The sequence below is a fragment of the Macaca mulatta genome, chromosome 1, assembly GCF_049350105.2.
Source record: "Macaca mulatta isolate MMU2019108-1 chromosome 1, T2T-MMU8v2.0, whole genome shotgun sequence".
NCBI classification, from domain to species: Eukaryota; Metazoa; Chordata; class Mammalia; order Primates; family Cercopithecidae; genus Macaca; species Macaca mulatta.
This window is the reverse complement of record NC_133406.1, coordinates 132502668-132519982: the sequence shown is the minus strand read 5'-3', so window position 1 is coordinate 132519982 and position 17315 is coordinate 132502668. Positions and strand designations below refer to the sequence as shown.

General features: G+C 38.3%; 1 protein-coding gene across 5 annotated transcripts in view; it reads right to left on the bottom strand.

The window, feature by feature from the left end:
- Positions 1 to 17315, bottom strand: part of VAV3 (vav guanine nucleotide exchange factor 3) — a 397306-nt gene that overhangs the window by 308017 nt on the left and 71974 nt on the right. For all 5 annotated transcript variants that reach the window (XM_077952262.1, XM_077952264.1, XM_077952266.1 and 2 more), the window contains exon 2: positions 619 to 735. In XM_077952262.1, the coding sequence (XP_077808388.1) occupies positions 619 to 735 (117 nt within the window). The remainder of the gene's footprint in view (positions 1 to 618; positions 736 to 17315) is intronic.

The following is a 17315-nucleotide window of genomic DNA, read 5'->3' as shown; positions in this document are numbered from 1 at the left end:
GTTTAGTGTGCATACAGATAATAACAGTAAATATTAAAACAATTTCCATGTGAAAAATGTCCTTGAAATCCAACAAATATCTGCTGAAATTCAAGCAACAGAAATTATTCAACAATCTCGAACACTTGAGATTCATGTATTTTCCGAGTCACCTAACCAAGTGTCAAAATAGAGAAAACGACAACATAACATTCTCAACTTCCAAAAATTAGGAGCTTTCAGATATAGAGAAGACTGGAGGAAGAGAATACTGGTTCTTAGGGCTGAGTGCCCAGGGATCAACCTAAAGGGCAGATAATAGTAACCCTACCCTCTGAGGTGACCAGCAGAAAAAAATTATCTCTGGAGAAAAGATTCCCTCTTGTGTATGATTTTAATTACAAAATAATTCTAATCTCATTTGGAAAGTAGATGCTAATTTTTTGGTAGTGTTGTTGTATGTGTGTGGTTTTTTTTGTTTTGTTTTGTTTTGTTTTCCTAAGCCATCTACATGTGAAATTTAACTATATAATGCAGATACATAAGCCACTTAAGTCACATGCCCTACCTCTAGATTTGAAACGATTTACTTATATGCTTTCCAGTGAAAAAGTAATATTAAAAATGAAGTATAATTACCTTTCCAAAGTCACGAACATCAAACAGGTCAAATGCCTCGAAGAGTTCACTTTTCCTCATTCCAAATGTCTCACAACAGGCCGTGAGAAATGTCCTTATGTTCTTCAAACAGAGAAACTGAGGAATAGAAAAGAGCTGTTAGCACATAGTTAATTATTCTGAAAGCTATCTATCCTCTGGAACACTCAGACTGCTCTAAAAATGACAAGAAAGCATCAAGCAGCCTTTGAGGTTACTTTTCAATTACTCATTCAGCAGTACTGACTGAGCATGCAGTCCCTCTCGGGCACAGGTGATACAGCTGTGACCAAGGCAAATTCTACTCTCATGAAACTTACATTCTAATATGAAAAGACAGACAAAACAGACAGAGCAACAAACACAAAAAAAGTATTTTTACTTTCATATGACGGTAAGCGCAACAGAGAAAAATAAAGCCTGGAGGAGGGATCAGGAAAGTTGGTGGGGTTGGGTGGGGGAACTTAAACAGGATGGTTAGAGAAAGTCTCACAGAGAAGAGAACGGTGGAGCAGAGATCTGAGGTGCAAAAGGAGCAAGCCATGGAGAACCGTAGCACACAACAGCCCAGCCTAAAGAAGTGTCCCATACCAAGGTCCTGACATAGAGGCCTCTGAGCGTGTTGAGAAAGGGGATGATGCAGCAAGGCAGAGTGAGTAATAGGGGAAAAAGGAGGAGAGATGGAAAGCTAGTGGGGTCAGATGATGAAGATCCTTATTGGACAGTTTTTACTCTGACTGATATGGGAGGTCATTGGAGGCCCTGGCCAAAAGGAGGACATAATCTGATGGGTTAAAAAGATCTTTTTGGCCTGTTGTGCTGAATATAGAGTGAAAGGGGCTGCAGCTAGGGTGGAGGCAGGAAAACCAGACAGAAGGCTCTTGCAATATCCCAGGTGAGAGACAACTGTGGGAAGACCAGAGTGTGGTCACTTTTTGACTGTGTTAAATCTGAGAGGCCTATTAGTCATCCAGTAAGTGTGGAGTTCAGGGGATAGGTGTATACTTCAAACAGAAATATGGGAGTCTTTAGTGTACAAAGAACTGTTTAACCATGACACTGGCTGAAATGACTTTGGAAAAGAGCAAAGAAGAGACTACCTGGGTCAAGAACTGTAAAGGATCAGGAAAAGAGGAGGAGCTCACAAAGGAGTCTTAGTAAGAGTGACCAGTGAGGAAGTAGGAAAACCAGGAGATAGGGTTTTCCTGAAGCCAACTAAAGAAAGTGTTTCTAGATGAAGGAAGTGAAAAACTATATCAGATGCTGCAGATGGCCAACTAGGATTTAGACTAAGTGCTGCCCGTGGATTTTGGCAGTGTGAAAGTCACGGGTACCCTGACAAAAGCAGGCTCTATATGGAGGAGTGGGGTGAAAGGCTTCTTGGAGCTGGTTTCAGAGACAGAGAGAGAAAAGGAAGTGAAGACAGAATATAGACTCCTGAGTTTTGCTGCAGAGGAGAACAGAGAAATGGTCAAGAGTTTTAAGAAACAGCTGAAGATGCCATGACATGTTTCTGTTTTGATGGGAATAACTCGATAGAGAAGGGAAAGTTGGTCACAAAGGAAAGAGGGACAGTTCCCCAAATGTAGTCTTAATTAGGCGAAGTGGGGAGAGATCAAGTGTTGAAGTGCAGCAGCTGATCTTAGAGAAGAGCATGGTCAGCTCATCCACACTATTAACAGGGAGAAAGGAGGGAAGGCAGATGCTATTGACTACTTAAAAAAACAAAATTTAAAATTTGCTTTCAGTGTCTAAAAGACTCAGATCCACCTAAGCAAAATACACACATACCCTAACTGCACTGGCACATATTTTTAAAAATATACACATGTGAAAACTTTAAATAAATGCATTTTATTATATGTAAGTTATACCAAAATAAAGTTTAAAAAATGGAAAAAAAACTACTAACCATCAAAAAGTGAGCAACATATTAGCTAATTATTGTGTCTCTGCTTTTTTAAAAGTGTTGCCAGTGTCTTATTTCATTGTTTTGTTTATCTTGTTTTTATTTTTTTTAATTTGCAGAAAGCATCTTTTTTACTTCATCTATTAATACATTTGAAACATTCGGATTATTCATAGGCTTAACTTAGACACACTTTACCCTTTACAGGAATCATTCTCAGAGGCTTAAATATTTCAGGAGGGATTAAAACCACAAGGGAAGCATCATAAACCCTTTGAAACACAAAGGCAGCAGTTAATCAGCACATGCAGTTACTGCTTTCACTTTAAAAAATTCATAAGAGACCTTTAAGACACAGAATCACTCTGCATGTAGCTCTTCCACACAGAATTGCTTATTTACAGATTAAGAGCCTTGCATTCTGCCAGGACAGATAATAATTACTCTCTTGGGGATTATGCAACTGCTCTCTTGCAATATCGTTTACATAATTAAGTGCCCAACTCATAGCTCACCAAGGAACAAAGCATAATTGCACATGCCACCCTCCGAAGATTTCTCACCAAACTCAAACTATCCCCACCTGTAGGGAAAGCTGCAGAGGACTTCCACTAAAGGGCTTTGATCACTAATTCAGAAAAGCAAGTATTATCACTAAAAGTTAAAACAATCTGAAATATTACATGCACAGAAGATTTAAAAAGAGGCCTTCCCCTTACTTCTGGAATTCATCTTAAACTTACTTGTCCCTTAACTAGTTCAGTTCTACTAAATTCCACAAATACTTACTGAATTTGAAAGTCACTTATATACTCTCACTTTTCCAGGCAATCCTCAAATTTGGTCACCCCTTTATTTATGTATTTTTCAGTCAACAGTTTTTGAATTCCTACAACATTACACACATTAGAAATGTTAAAAATGAACAAGACAAAGCTCTTCCTCGAGCTTCTCTATTAAATGTATCAAGAGATTTTCCCAGTGCTCCAAAATGTGAGTAATAATACTAGGCTCACACTTCACTCAATGCTCACAAGTGTTTGGCTCTGCGCACATACAGGAGCAGAGCTGAGGAACAGAGAAAGTGAGCCTGCCAGCCTGCCAGCAGTCCTCTCCAGGACTTTTCCTTTGCTTTTACCATACTGATTTTTTTCCAGTTTATTCATTTTATTTTTTTGAATTTCAGAACAAAAGTTGAAAGAATAATACAATGAACATTCCATCTACATGCAACAATTGCAACAGTGCTATATATGCTTTTGCCTCTATACCCTTTATATATTTACAAAATTTATTTTGCTGAGCTATTTGAAAATGAATTACAGATAACACTTGACTCCTAAATACTCTGACTCTACATGCAACTCCTGGGAATAAGGACATTTTTCCTACAGATCAACAATACCATTATATCTAAAAAAATTAACAATAATTTCATATTATGTAATATCCATTCAATATTCAAATTTCCTCAATTGCCCACTTTTAGTACTATTTTTTCCCCAGCCTAGGATCCAGTCATGTTTTACCCACTGCATTTGGTGGTTTTACCTTTTCAGTATCTTTTAATCTAAAAATCCTTTTGCCTTTATTCTTCTTTAATGACACTGACTTTTTGAAGAGTCCAGGCTGGTTGTCTCACAAAATGTCCCAAATTCTGCATTTGTTTGGTTGTTTCTTCATGGTATCATTAAACCTATTATTATTCTTTCACTTGTATGTCCTGTGAATTGAAAGCTAAACCTAGATTCAAATTAAACGGTTTTGATAAAAGTACCTCATACTGTGAACTTCATATTTCATCACATCAGAAGACACAAAATGTTAGGGTGCCCCATCGTTATTGAGGCTAAACTCAATCATTTAGTTAAGATGGTTACTGTCACATCTCTCTATTGTAAATGTACGTGTCCCCCCTTGATAGCAGTAAGTAACCCAGGGGTGAAGATGTGGTACCATGTGGCTGTCCTATTTCCCAATACTTTTTCACAATGGGATTAGTATTCCTTGATCATCCTTGCTTCAATTATTCCACATGAGACTTTAAAATAGTGATTTTTCTAACTCTATCATTCTTTTCTCATTTATATGCTAGTATTCTTTTGTAAAAAACAGAAAAAAAAAAAAGCTTCCCCTGACCTCCCTTTTTTCTCTTTGTGTAATAATCAATTGCCATGATTACTTTTTTAATGCTCATATTGTCCCACATTCGGCCACTGGGAGTCCCTTCAAATTGGTTCATGTTTCCTTTTGACATAATTAATAATTACATTAATCTTTGTTTAATTGCTTTCTTATATCAAGTTGTCCCAGGCACATCTCACATTTTCGCTACTGTGGTTCTGGAATCAGCCATTTCTCCAAGTGAGTCTTGTTTTCATTTATACAATAAATAGTATTTGGAAACCACCACGCTGCTCCTAGAATACAAGAGCCAATTACATGAGAACAAATACCTCCACCATTTGCTTAAGCAATCTATCACTTGCAACAGAAAGGCTCATATACAAAGTATTGGCCTAAGTGGCATCTAATGTTCCTCTCAGAAAATTCCATAATTTTCTTTGTGGAGTGCATAATAAGCCAACTCTTATCTCACTGTGTTCAGACAAAAAGGAAATTGAGATAACTGAAGAAAACTGATGAATGTATGATTTTATGGCTACCCATGGTGTTTTGGCACAACATTACTCGAGTGTAAGTCTTTTTTCCAGTCTATTCATTCTTTGAGATTAGAAGCTATCTGCTAGACCTTTGAATCATCTGAAGCAGCTTCAAATATACTGCCTTCTGAGACAGTTTATGACTCACAAGGGCAAATCCAGCTCACTGTTTCATAACCATATCTATTTTTGACACAAAAAAAAAGTTGTACAACTTTGCTAAATCATCTAACTTATTTACATGAGTTAACTTTAGAATTTGTTAGAATTTGGAATTTCAGTACTTAGAATTAAATAACTTTAAATTTCTTTAAGTATTCAATGTATCCATATAGGAGTTGCCAATTAAGGATACACAAAAGTTTAAATAGCCATGCATCCTCATTTAGCAAATATTGATGAGGTGCCTCCTCTGCACTAGGCATAATGAAACTCCATAAAACAAATCCCCAATTGGGTAGTGATTTATTAATATATTAAACAAATGTTAATTGAATAAAAATGCCAAGAACTGGGTACAAGAAAAACAAACACAATCCAGACTCCACCTTCAAAGGCTTATTATAGTACGACAGAACATACAGACAAGTGAGTCCATGGTTACACAACAGTTTGGCAAGTGCAATGAAGAATACATTCAGATGCTCCTTGAGAGCCCTAGGGTATCAGGGACAGCTTTCCAGAATAACTGATACATGAGGTAAGAAAGGATGAGTGGGAGTCACCTACACAAAGAGAAGGGGTGGCTGGTGTTTAGAAGGCAGAAAGGCAATTTCCAGACTTGTAGTGAGAGGGTGTTCCAGGTAAATGGCAAAGAATGTGCATGAAAGCATGGACCACTTGGGGCAGTGGAAGTGGTTGAGATGGACACGTCTCTGGACAAGAGCACTGAGAGAAGGAACAGGAGAGGGGAGTTGGGATGTCCATGGCATGCCAAAGGGATCTTGGCTTTATCCTAGAAGTGATGAGGTTAAAAGGTCTTAATTAGAAAACTGGAGGCCAGGCGCAGTGGCTCACATCTGTAATCCCAATACTTCAGGAGGCTGAGGTGGGCAGATCACCTGAGGTCAGGAGTTCGAGACCAGCCTGGCCAACTAGGCAAAACCTCATCTCTGCTAAAAATGCAAAGATAAGCTGTGTGTGGTGGCGCACGCCTGTAGTCCCAACTACTGGGGAGGCTGAGGCATGATAATCTCTTGAACGTGGGAAATGCAGGTTGCAGTGAGCTGAGATCACCCCCACTGTACTCCAGCCTGAGCAACAAAGTGAGACTCTGTCTGGAAAAAAAAGAAAAGCACCAAAGGAAAGTGGAATACTCAGCTTTGCATTTTATGATTATTGGTGTTGCAGTGACGTTTAAGTGCTTGCTGTGTGTCAAGCTCTATGCTAAATGTTTATGCCACTCAATCCTCACAACAATCCAATCAGGAAAGTTTTAATTTTTTTTTAATACATACTGAGGCTTAGAGATTTATCAACATTTACATAACTGCTTTTGCCAAAGTAATGGAGTCAGGATTCAAATCCAGACATTCTGGCTACAGAGCCCATATCCTTAACTACTATGTTATACTAACTCCATTTTTGCAGCATATAGAATTAAATGTTTTTCTTCTTACTAGAGAGATGATGTGGCATAGGAAGACAAGACAAGGACAATCAGGACATTATCATATAATTTAACAAGAAATGATGGGATTTAGACTAGGATAGTAGAAGGAGAAATGGGAAGAACTCTAGGAGATTACATGGAAAAGAAATATTTGGTAATTGATTGACTGTGTGTGGGGAAGCAGTGGGAGAGAAAAGAGAAGACCTGAGAATTACAACTGCACCTCTCTCTGCCTTGGGCACTGGATGGATAGCAGGGCATTCCCTGAAACTGGTAACTTAGCAAATTGGGGGACATAGTGTGTAAAAAGAAGGCCAGGGAGTCAGTTAATTCTTGTCTCCACATAAGCGAATTCCCAGTTATTAGATGTTACCTAGCCTCTCTCTCAGGTATATCCAGTGAAAAGTGATGTATTCTAACAACAAAGCCATGTGTCTTCAACAACCATGCTTAGCCTCTCTGCCTCTTCAGAAGAGCATGAATAGCTTGCTTATTTCAAGGTGAGGAAGGAAAATGGTAGAAAAACACTCAATATCGATGCACATAACTTATGAAGAAGAAAGTTTAACACCATCAAGGTCTAAAACATCCTAAAATTATACATCAGGCCAAAGCTCTCTGGATTAGAAAATGTTTCATAACCAGGTAGCTACTGCAACAGACAAGGCATGAGTAGCTTTTCAAGGTGCAGCCTCCTGTTACCACTTTAATGTTAGCAATACTGATGCTTAAAAAAGGAAACATTTGAAGGTCAGACTGCTAAAGTTCACTACAAAACTCTGATTCACTCCTTTTCCTCTACCCCTTAAAAGTGTATGGTTTCCTTTTTCTCTACGTGCAAAAGGCATCTTGACTTTTCTCGAAGATATGAATGCAAACAGGATGGCTTTCCTTTTTTTATTTGAAAAAATAAACACCAACTTCTCCAAAATTGCTAGCAGTAATGGACTAGTTGTGTTAACTGAGGCAATGGAAGAGGAAAAACCTCTACAGCTTATTGTGAGATGAGTTATTTCAATCCCAACTGAGAAATGACATTTCATGAGAAGGTCGGTGAGTCCTAATAGACCTTCACACCATGTAGATTTTCTAACTTAAATTTGATAAGGCAAGGACCACCCAGAGCCAAGCTGTGTGTTGAAGAAAGAAGTTCTCAGGGTTTCAGAAGAAAGAAGTTCTCAGTAGGACACTTGCTATTGCATTTGAAGGATGGGCCCTGAATTTGAGGGTCTGGCATAATTCAGATTATGAGTGGCCATTATAATAAAATATTTGGCAGTTTTGAAAGGCACGGAAGAGACGACCATGAAGCCGATTTACAAACATTAAGGTACAAGAAGAATTCTCCTTCTTAGCCGAGTCCCAGCTTAGACTTTATCAAGCCTCTCGTTAGTCCTCTTCTGATCATAACTCCTCCTCTATCCCTCTCCAAAGGGCTCAGAACATTCTTTTTTTAACTGGTAAGGAGGAAGGGGAGGAAGGAACATAATAACATCAAGCTTCTCTCTTACTGGAGTTTTCTGTTTCTGTCCCTTTCACCATATCTTCTCTATATCTCTCTTTGAAAATTAGGTGAGCTAAATCGTACATCTCCTAGAAATTTAATAAAAGAAAAGGAATTTTTATTTGTATGAGGACCTTATTTGTCCTTTTCCCCTGTGAATCAGTGGGTCCTAACAGAAGGGGCATCATAATCCTCATTCTAAGAAATCATATCTTCAGATGTCCCCTGAATTACAAAATAAGTATGTTACACGTGCTATCAGTTTAGGACTGCACAATATGAAGCTTCAAATTATTTTCATACTGATGCTCATATCACAGTAAATGACGACCCTAAAGGATATGCAGAGAGGACATAAATGGAGAAGGGTTGTTCCTTAGCGCTAATCTTGTGATCAATTCACTAAACCAAAACCTCCCTATTCTCAGCAAATTAAAAGCCAATATTTCTGTTTTGATTATTGTCCAGGCCACAACTCATTTCTAATGGGTAATTTTTTAAGTCATTCGTTCAAAAATAGAGTAATTTACCACTTAAAGTTAACAGGTTTTTTTTCCACAGTATTCAATGATAATGTACTTTCATGAGTTATACGTAATTATATTGAAATGGCTAAGCTCATAAACGCAGGGCTAAATTGTAAAAACGCATGCACCCCCTTTGCTCTGCAGCACTTGGCTCACACCTGCTATGGTAATAAGTGTACTTGACTATAATATATCTGTCTGACCACATAGTGCCCTATGATACAGTAAATATTTGAGAGTAAAGAATACATCTATATTGTCTTTGTATCCTAAAGCTTTTATAGCACACACACGTTTTCAAATAAATTGATGAATGAATCCTGATGCAGTTTATCTCTAGGAAAAATTAAATGCAACCATTCCTTAGTAGTCAGGGAACTCAGTAAAATTTCACATTAAATTGTCATCATATCCTCTTATTTCAATGTTAATAGAGCAATGTGTCTTTTTAAAGTTATCTAAGAACATTTTTAGAAGTGATGTTAATATTGATAAATAATATCAATAAAGATTTTAAATTATTAGGCAATTACATTCATAAGCATGATCTTTAATCTGTGTTTCCTGCCTCTGGTGTGTGTTCAGTGGGAAGTTGCCAACTGATTTTCAGGGGCCCTTGGCCAGCAGTCACCATAACACACACACACAAGCCCTCTGCTGCTTTCAACAGCCCTTGTCCTTATAAGAGGGAGCACTGCACCCCTCTCCCTTGGCAGAAACTTAGAAACTCAGTTTCAAAGGTTTTTCTGTCAACCCCTGCATTAGCCTCTGGACACAGAAAAGGAAAACAAGGAGCATCTTTACTCCTCCTTTTGTGTTTTCAGTCTTTGCACTAAAAAACTGAATACCTGGGAAGTGCAGAGGTCAAAGTTAGCCTGAATCATCTATTTTCCTAAGTTAATTAACCTGCTAATGAAAGTGGTGCATATCACTGCCTTTAGTGAAAGAAAGTAGCACTCAACTATTTTGTTAGCCGGAAGACAGCTAGCTCAAAGCAAGCCAGAGATGGGGCCCAGTTTAGAAAAAAAAAATAAAAGTTAAAAAGAATAAGACCTAGTATTTGATAGCACAACAGGGGGACTATAGTCAATAATAATTTAACTGTACATATTAAAATAACTAGAAGAGTACAATTGGGCTGTTTATGTCACAAAGGATGTTTGAGAGGACAGATCCCCAATTTTCCATGATGCCATTATTATACACTACATGCCTGTACCAAAATAACTCATGCACCCCATAAACACATACACCTACTGTGTACCCCCCAAAATTAAAAATAAATTATTTATTATTATTATTGAGACAGGGTCTTTCTAGCTCTCTCGCCCAGGCTGGAGCGGCGGTGCAATCTCAGTTCATTGCAGCCTCAATCTGATCTCATGGGATCAAGTGATTCTCCCACCTCAGTCTCTAGACTAGCTGGGACTACAGGCATGCACCACCATGCCTCACTAATTTATTTTTTATTTTATTGTAAAGATGAGGTCTCACTGTGTTTCCCTGTCTGGCCTTGAACTCTTGGGCTCAAATGATCCTCCCACCTCCCAAAGTGCTGGGATTATAAGCCATGCCTGGCCCAAAAAATTAAACAATTTTTTAAAATATAAAAAATATAAAAATTTTTTTCTGTATACTTTCTATGTAGAAATAACCAATGAAACCAGTGTTTAAACTGCTGCTCAGATCAGCAAAACACGTAGCACTAGACTAGGCAACCTATCCTCCCCTCTTCCTTCTCCCAACTACAAAGGAGAACACCACTTTCTTTCTCAATGCCTTTCAGCAGGCTTCTTCTCTACCCTTCTACCCTGAGTCACTTTAAAAATATAAAAAATATAAAAATATAAAAATTTTTTAAAATATGGCACAATCTACATTCCAAAGAAAGCTTGCAAGGTTCGCTACTTAGGGTATGGAAAATAAGCATTTCTTTCTACACACGCGATAAGGAAGTAGTAGAATACAGTGACTAAAGTGAGGATTTTGGTATCAGTGGAAATAGTGGTGGTTTAACAATATTAATGTCAGCAGTAAAAATAACAGTGGAATAGAAGTAGTGGTAATAATTGGACTAGCAGTGGTGGTAATAATTACTAGCAATAGTAATGTCAGCAATAGACATAACAGTGGAATAGAAGTAGTGGTAATAATTGGACTAGCAGTAGCAGATTAATGCAAGGCTTTTAATCTGATTTTTATACAGCCATAACAGTATATATAGCTCCTTCTGCCTAAACCAGTTTTTTTCCTGTAGGAAGATCACTGTCCTGGTTCACCACACATGGTCCTGGTTCAAGCCCTGTTGTCTTACCACAATTATTGCTAGTGTCCTTTTCTTTAAAAAACATTTGTTTTGGACAATAAATTATATAGTCATTCTTCATTTCTTTTTTCTCTACCTGGAGTATTTCTCATTCTTTATGCCATTACATTTCTGTGTTAAGCCTTGCATGGCAACTATGGGTAGTGATAGTCATTCTCTCCTCTCTGATGTTTACTACTTTTATCAAACATCTTTCATAAAATCTACCCAATTGCATACTATTATACAGTAACAGATTTCTGAGGTTTTTTGGGCATTGTTATATGCCCTGAAAATAGCCTGCTACATGGCAAGTGACATACACATACACATACACACACACACACACACCACACCACACCACACAGGAGAACTTGGAACAAAAGACCTGGATGCAAATCCTGGCTCTGCCATCAAGAATTGTGGGCCATAAGGAGGTAATTTACTGTAGTCATTAAAAATGAGCCCAGGAGTCAGACCCACCCACTGGTGCTGGGTAGGTGAATTTAGGAAGGTTACTTACCTTCTCTAAGCCCCAGATTGTAAAATGTAGATGGTCCTATCTTTAAATTTACATAAAATTTGGAGATGATGTTAAATTCAGAGGCGTGTGCATGCAGAGAGAATATCAATTAGGTAGAAATACAGATAGAAAATAGAATGTAATTTAGTACAGAGAAACAGTGACTGATATATATGAAATAATTTTGTTTCAAAGTGAATCAGGGTAGGCCGGGCCCCGTGGCTCATACCTGTAATCCCAGCACTTTGGGAGGCCAAGGCAGCTGGATCACTTGAGGTCAGGAGTTCAAGACCAGCCTGGCCAACACAGTGAATCCCCGTCTCTACTAAAAACACAAAAATTAGCCAGGTGTGTTGGCGGGCACCTGTAATCCCAGCTACTCGGGAGTCTGAGGCAGGAGAATTGCACGAACCTGGGAGGTGGAGGTTGCAGTGAGCCTAGGTTGCACCACTGCACTCCAGCCTGGGCCACAAGAGAGAAACTCCATCTCCAAAAAAAAAAAAAAAAAGTGACTCAGGGTAACAGGGTAGAGAAGAAGCCTGCTGAAAGGCATTGAGAAAGAAAGTAGTGTTCTCCTTTGTAGTTGGGAGAAGGAAGAGGGGAGGGTAGGTTGCCTAGTCTAGTGCTAGGTGTTTTGCTGATCTGAGCAGCAGTTTAAACACTGGTTTCATTGGTTATTTCTACATAGAAATTATACAGGCCAACTTTTTCTGAAGTTGAAATCACTTGTGGGGAATGCTGCACTTTGTTTTTAGTTGACTACAGATTACCTCTTTCAATAAAGAAGATATCACAGTATAGGGTTAATAACAGCATTCTCTGATGTATTTGATTATGCCAGTAGGCATAATAATACAAGATTATAAAGTAACTATTAATCCTTTCATTTTACTTTATATAGAAGAATTAACATAGTATTCCTAAGTCTGATCTTAATGATACTTTACAAAATAACCACCCCCCCTCAATTTTTGGATAGAACCAAAACAGCCCAGCTGGAGGCCAGAAAAATTGTTATTTTGTAAAATTAATAATTATTTCAAGTTTAATGATGCATCTTTCCAACTTAACTGTAACAAAAATGACAAAGCAGAAAATGAACTAGAAAAAATTAAATATGTGCCAGAAAAATTATTATGTATTTAGTTTGGGTAAGGAGATCAAAGCACCTGTGGGTCATGAAACATCAGAGAGGGCCAAGTATCTGAGCAGGGGTTGGTGTTGGTGTATGGGTTGGGGTATCATAGTGGTACCATTCAGAAGTGGCACTTATACACCCTGGCTTTCTGTGAACAGTAACCGAGGGTTTTGAACTGAAAATTAAGACACATGCTTAATAAAAGATTTTTTAAAACTTTCTGAATATGAAAGGCAATATGAGGGATGTAATTTGGATATTCAAATATGGGTATTCTGGGGGCATTTATCATGGAGATAGAAGGACCAAACAGTGGAATTTACATTTCATAGAAGATTCATAAAAAGCCAGAATGAATGGTTGCTGATTTTACGTATTGGGCAGATTTCTATCCCAAAGAATAATTCTTGTGATATTTGACAAAACTGTGATGCAATGATTTAAAATCAGATTACATTTATTTATGAGAGTATTATTGATGTTGCTGTTTTTAACAACATGCACTGGTGGGTCACTGTAGCCAAAAGAAAACACTAAATTCAGTCCATGATTGAAGCCATTAAGATCAAAGTTGACTTCCTGGAGTTTGACTGAAGTGTGTCTGCCATGCGGGTAAGAGCGCAGTCCTCATGGCTACTGCTCCCTGCCAGGTTGGACAGATTCTCCGCGAGTAAAGGGTGGGGCCTGGGGCTTGGGTTGGCCCACAGCCTTAGAGTTGAGAGCAAACCATGGAGAAGTTCTCTTTGACTAGTGAAAACATACTAACAAGTGTTTCATCTATTTCTAGTTTAACTTAACAACTTATATTTACTTTCTTGTTTTACTTTACAGACTTACTTTGTTTCCTTGCCTTTGAATAGAAATACAATTGGCAGAACGTTTGTTAATGTAATGCTTTTGGATGTGTTTTTGTTGTATTTAAAAAAAAAAAAAAAAAAAACTTTTTCTAATAGTTTTTCTTTCCCATGACAAATGTAGGTTTTCGTTTCATTTTTATTTTGCAAATTTGAGTTTATTCTAAACACTGCAGATCAGCAGCAGATATAAAAGCATGAACTCCTGGGTGGGGGTGTGCTGCTGGGGAGAGCAAAGGGTGAGGAATGGAGGAGTTTGACGGACGTTTCCAGCATGAGTGGAATTGAAGGAAGAAAGTACAAGTTTGTACAAACCTAGATGAATAAGATTCACAGGAAGGGAAAAGCTATTTTGGAAACTACCCACTATACAGAACCCATCCACTTAGAATTCTTAAAGCTTGGGGGGTAACACCAAATAAAGGAAGTCCTCAACTTTGTTTGTTCCAACAATTTAAGTTGGTTGTAGCATGTTTTCCCAAGCAATGGTGCCCTGCCAGGCGTTTCTTAGAGTGGAACACAAGTCTGGATAAGTGGCAGGTGCCTGCAGTCCAGTCCTAAGGCTGCCGTAGAACCCCTCCCTGAGAGGCTGTGTAGCATGGCAGGGAGGGGTGCCGGCAGGGGCAGCGGATTTGACTCTACACTTATTAGCTCCAGAGCTTTGGGTTATTTGTGGCATCTCAGTTTCATTATGGACAGAATGGAATAATGGCGTCATCTTCATCGGACTATGTGTATTAACTGAGATACTCCATGGCAAGTTCTTAGTGTCATACCTGGGACATATGTCAATACTGTAAGTTGTTTGCAGGAGGCAGGGTCATTGCTGTGAGGCATTACCTTGTCCTTATGGAGAAATTAATTCTGACTTCCAGTTGAATTACTGCATTTCCTCCAAAATTTTGGCCAGGCCTTTGCATGTGTTAGTCCCCTTGCTTCTCAGCATACTGTTTCTCATGACCTTTTTGTTCTTCCTTGGATGTGCAGTTCAGCCACTTCCTTGGAGATATGAATCTTCCTTCATTGGAACTAAACCTAGTGTTACACTGGGATTGACATGTCCTGCTCATGTGTTTCTCTCCTTCACAAGATTATCATCCCCTTCAGGACAGAACCTGTAGCTCCCAGTTCCCTAGTTTGGGACAGTCTGCCATATAGGAGACATGGTTGTTAAAGGCATGGTTTGGGAGCCAACAGCCTGGGTTAGAACCTTGCCCCATCACTTACTGGCTATGTGACGTAGGGCCAATTGTTTTAACTGGCTGTGCCCCAGTGGCTTTGTCTGTAAATGGGAATTGTAACAGTACTTACCTGATACAGGTACCTGTATCAGGTAAGTACTGTTACAAGACAAGGGCAGGTTAAATGAGGAGGAAGAGACTTAGGTTTGAAGAGGTGGGTAGGCAGGTAAATGTACCTCCTACATTTGTAGATAATTATCTTTCTGTAGGTTTGTTATGCTTGACTATTCCATGTTCTCCCAGTGATGATTTTCCAGTTACTTATCAATTTACTCATGAGGAATTAAAATGTAATTTTTTTACTGTATTTTTCTTTTTTTTTTAACAGTACTTTTTAAATAAGTTGTGGTGAGGAGAGTTCAAATTACAGTATAACAGAATTCATTTAGTGAATTGATGTAGCATTAGCATTAGTCTGCTGTTAGCATATCATATAGCAGTATTATCCAGTTAAGGAAAAATATTCCATCTCAAAAAATAAAAATAAAAGAAATAAAAGCGACAGACTTATGTATCACCACAGACTTTTCCCTCATTTTGAATGTTGTACCCTAATGAGTAACAACCCCACTAATGAGGAACAACCCCAGCTCCCCTCCTCCTGGGGCGAGGCATGCATGGCGATTCTTGTTTCCTGCTTCATAGGGAGCTGTTTTCTTGGCTGGTGTGCCGTTCTGAAGCTCCTCTGCCTTGGAAGGGCAGTCCATTTCTAGCCTAGATACCCTCCATGCTTGTATTATCAGTTGTTGCCACTGTCCCAGTTTCCACTGATGGTCCTGGTTCAAACCCTGTTGTCCTACCACAATTATTGCTAGTGTGCCTTTCTTTAAAAAAAAAAAATTCTCATTTGGACAATAAATTGCATAGTCATTCTTCAATTCTTTTTTCTCTACCTGGAGTATCCCTTATTCTTCATGCCGTTACATTTCTGTGTTAAGCCTTGCATGGCAACTCCAGGTAGTGATAGTCATTCTCTCCTCTCAGATGTTGTATCATTTTAATCAATATCTTTCACAAAATCTACCAAATTCTATACTAACAGAATTGAGGTTTTTGGTCATTATTGTATGTCCTGATCATGGTCTACTACAAGGTAAATGAGATACATACACACACACACAACATACAGGTGAAGAAAACTAGGAACAAAAGACCTGGATGCAAATCCTGGCTCTGCCACCAAGAACTGTGTGACTAGAAGGAGGTAACTTAGCATAGTCATTAAGAAAGGGCTCACTGGGGGTGGGCACGGTAGCTCATGCCTGTAAACCCAGCACTTTGGGAGGCCAAAGCGGGTGGATCACCTGAAGTCAGGAGTTCAAGACCAGCCTGGCCAACGTGGTAAAACCCCATCTCTACTAAAAATACAAAACTTAGCCAGATGTGGTGATATGCGCCTGTAAGCCCAGCTACTTGGGAGGCTAAGGCAGGAGAATTGCTTGAACCCAGGAGGCAGAGGTTGCAATGTGCCGAGACCGCACCATTACACTCCAGCCTGGGGGACAGAGCAAGACTCTATCTCAAAAAAAAAAAAAAAAAAAAAAAAGAGCTCAGGGGTCAGACCAGGCTGCTTTCAAGTCACTCATGCACTAGCTAGGTAAACTTGAAAGGTAACCTATCCTTTTAAGCTCCAGACTATAAAATGTAGATGATTCTCTCTTCCTTATAGGATAGTATTTAGTCTAGTGAAATTACGAATGTCAAGCGTAATTTTAAGAAGCAGTAAGTTTTCACTAAATATTACTTATTGCTAATGATAATAAAATGATAAATCATGAAATAAAAATATATCTCTAATTTTATGTGACTAATATGTCATAATGGCATGCCATTGTTAGCAGAATTGTCACTATTTGGCAATCGTTTAACCCATGAGAGTCTTGGTTTATCCTTTTATAATATGGGGAAAATTACATTTTCCTTAAAGGACTTATATTAGGTGAGATAACCTATGAGAAATCTAAGTTTCATTAATTGATTGCATTCATTAAGCACTGACTAAGTGCCCATTATGTACTAGGTGCCACTTTAAGCATAGGCTGAGTACAAGACTAGATGCTAAAGATACAAAGAGAAGATAGGTCATTTCCCAAGGAGTTCACAGTCCAACGAGCAGCATTTAACCTGAAGGAGTTGTACAAATGCAAGTATCATTGCCATCTCCTCACTCCCCTGTAAATTTCCTTTTCTGATTTTTTCTGATTCTCCTTGCCCTTTTTTTTATTTTTTTTATTTTTAGTTTCTTTAACCAACATTTCATCTTAGATACCTGAATTTAGGCAAAAACTAAAAAATTAGTTACAAAAAAAATGATGTAGACTCCTCTATATCTATATATAAAGACTACAATAAATTTGCTACATCATCATGTATCCGTTAAAAATTATAGGCATTCTAAAATTA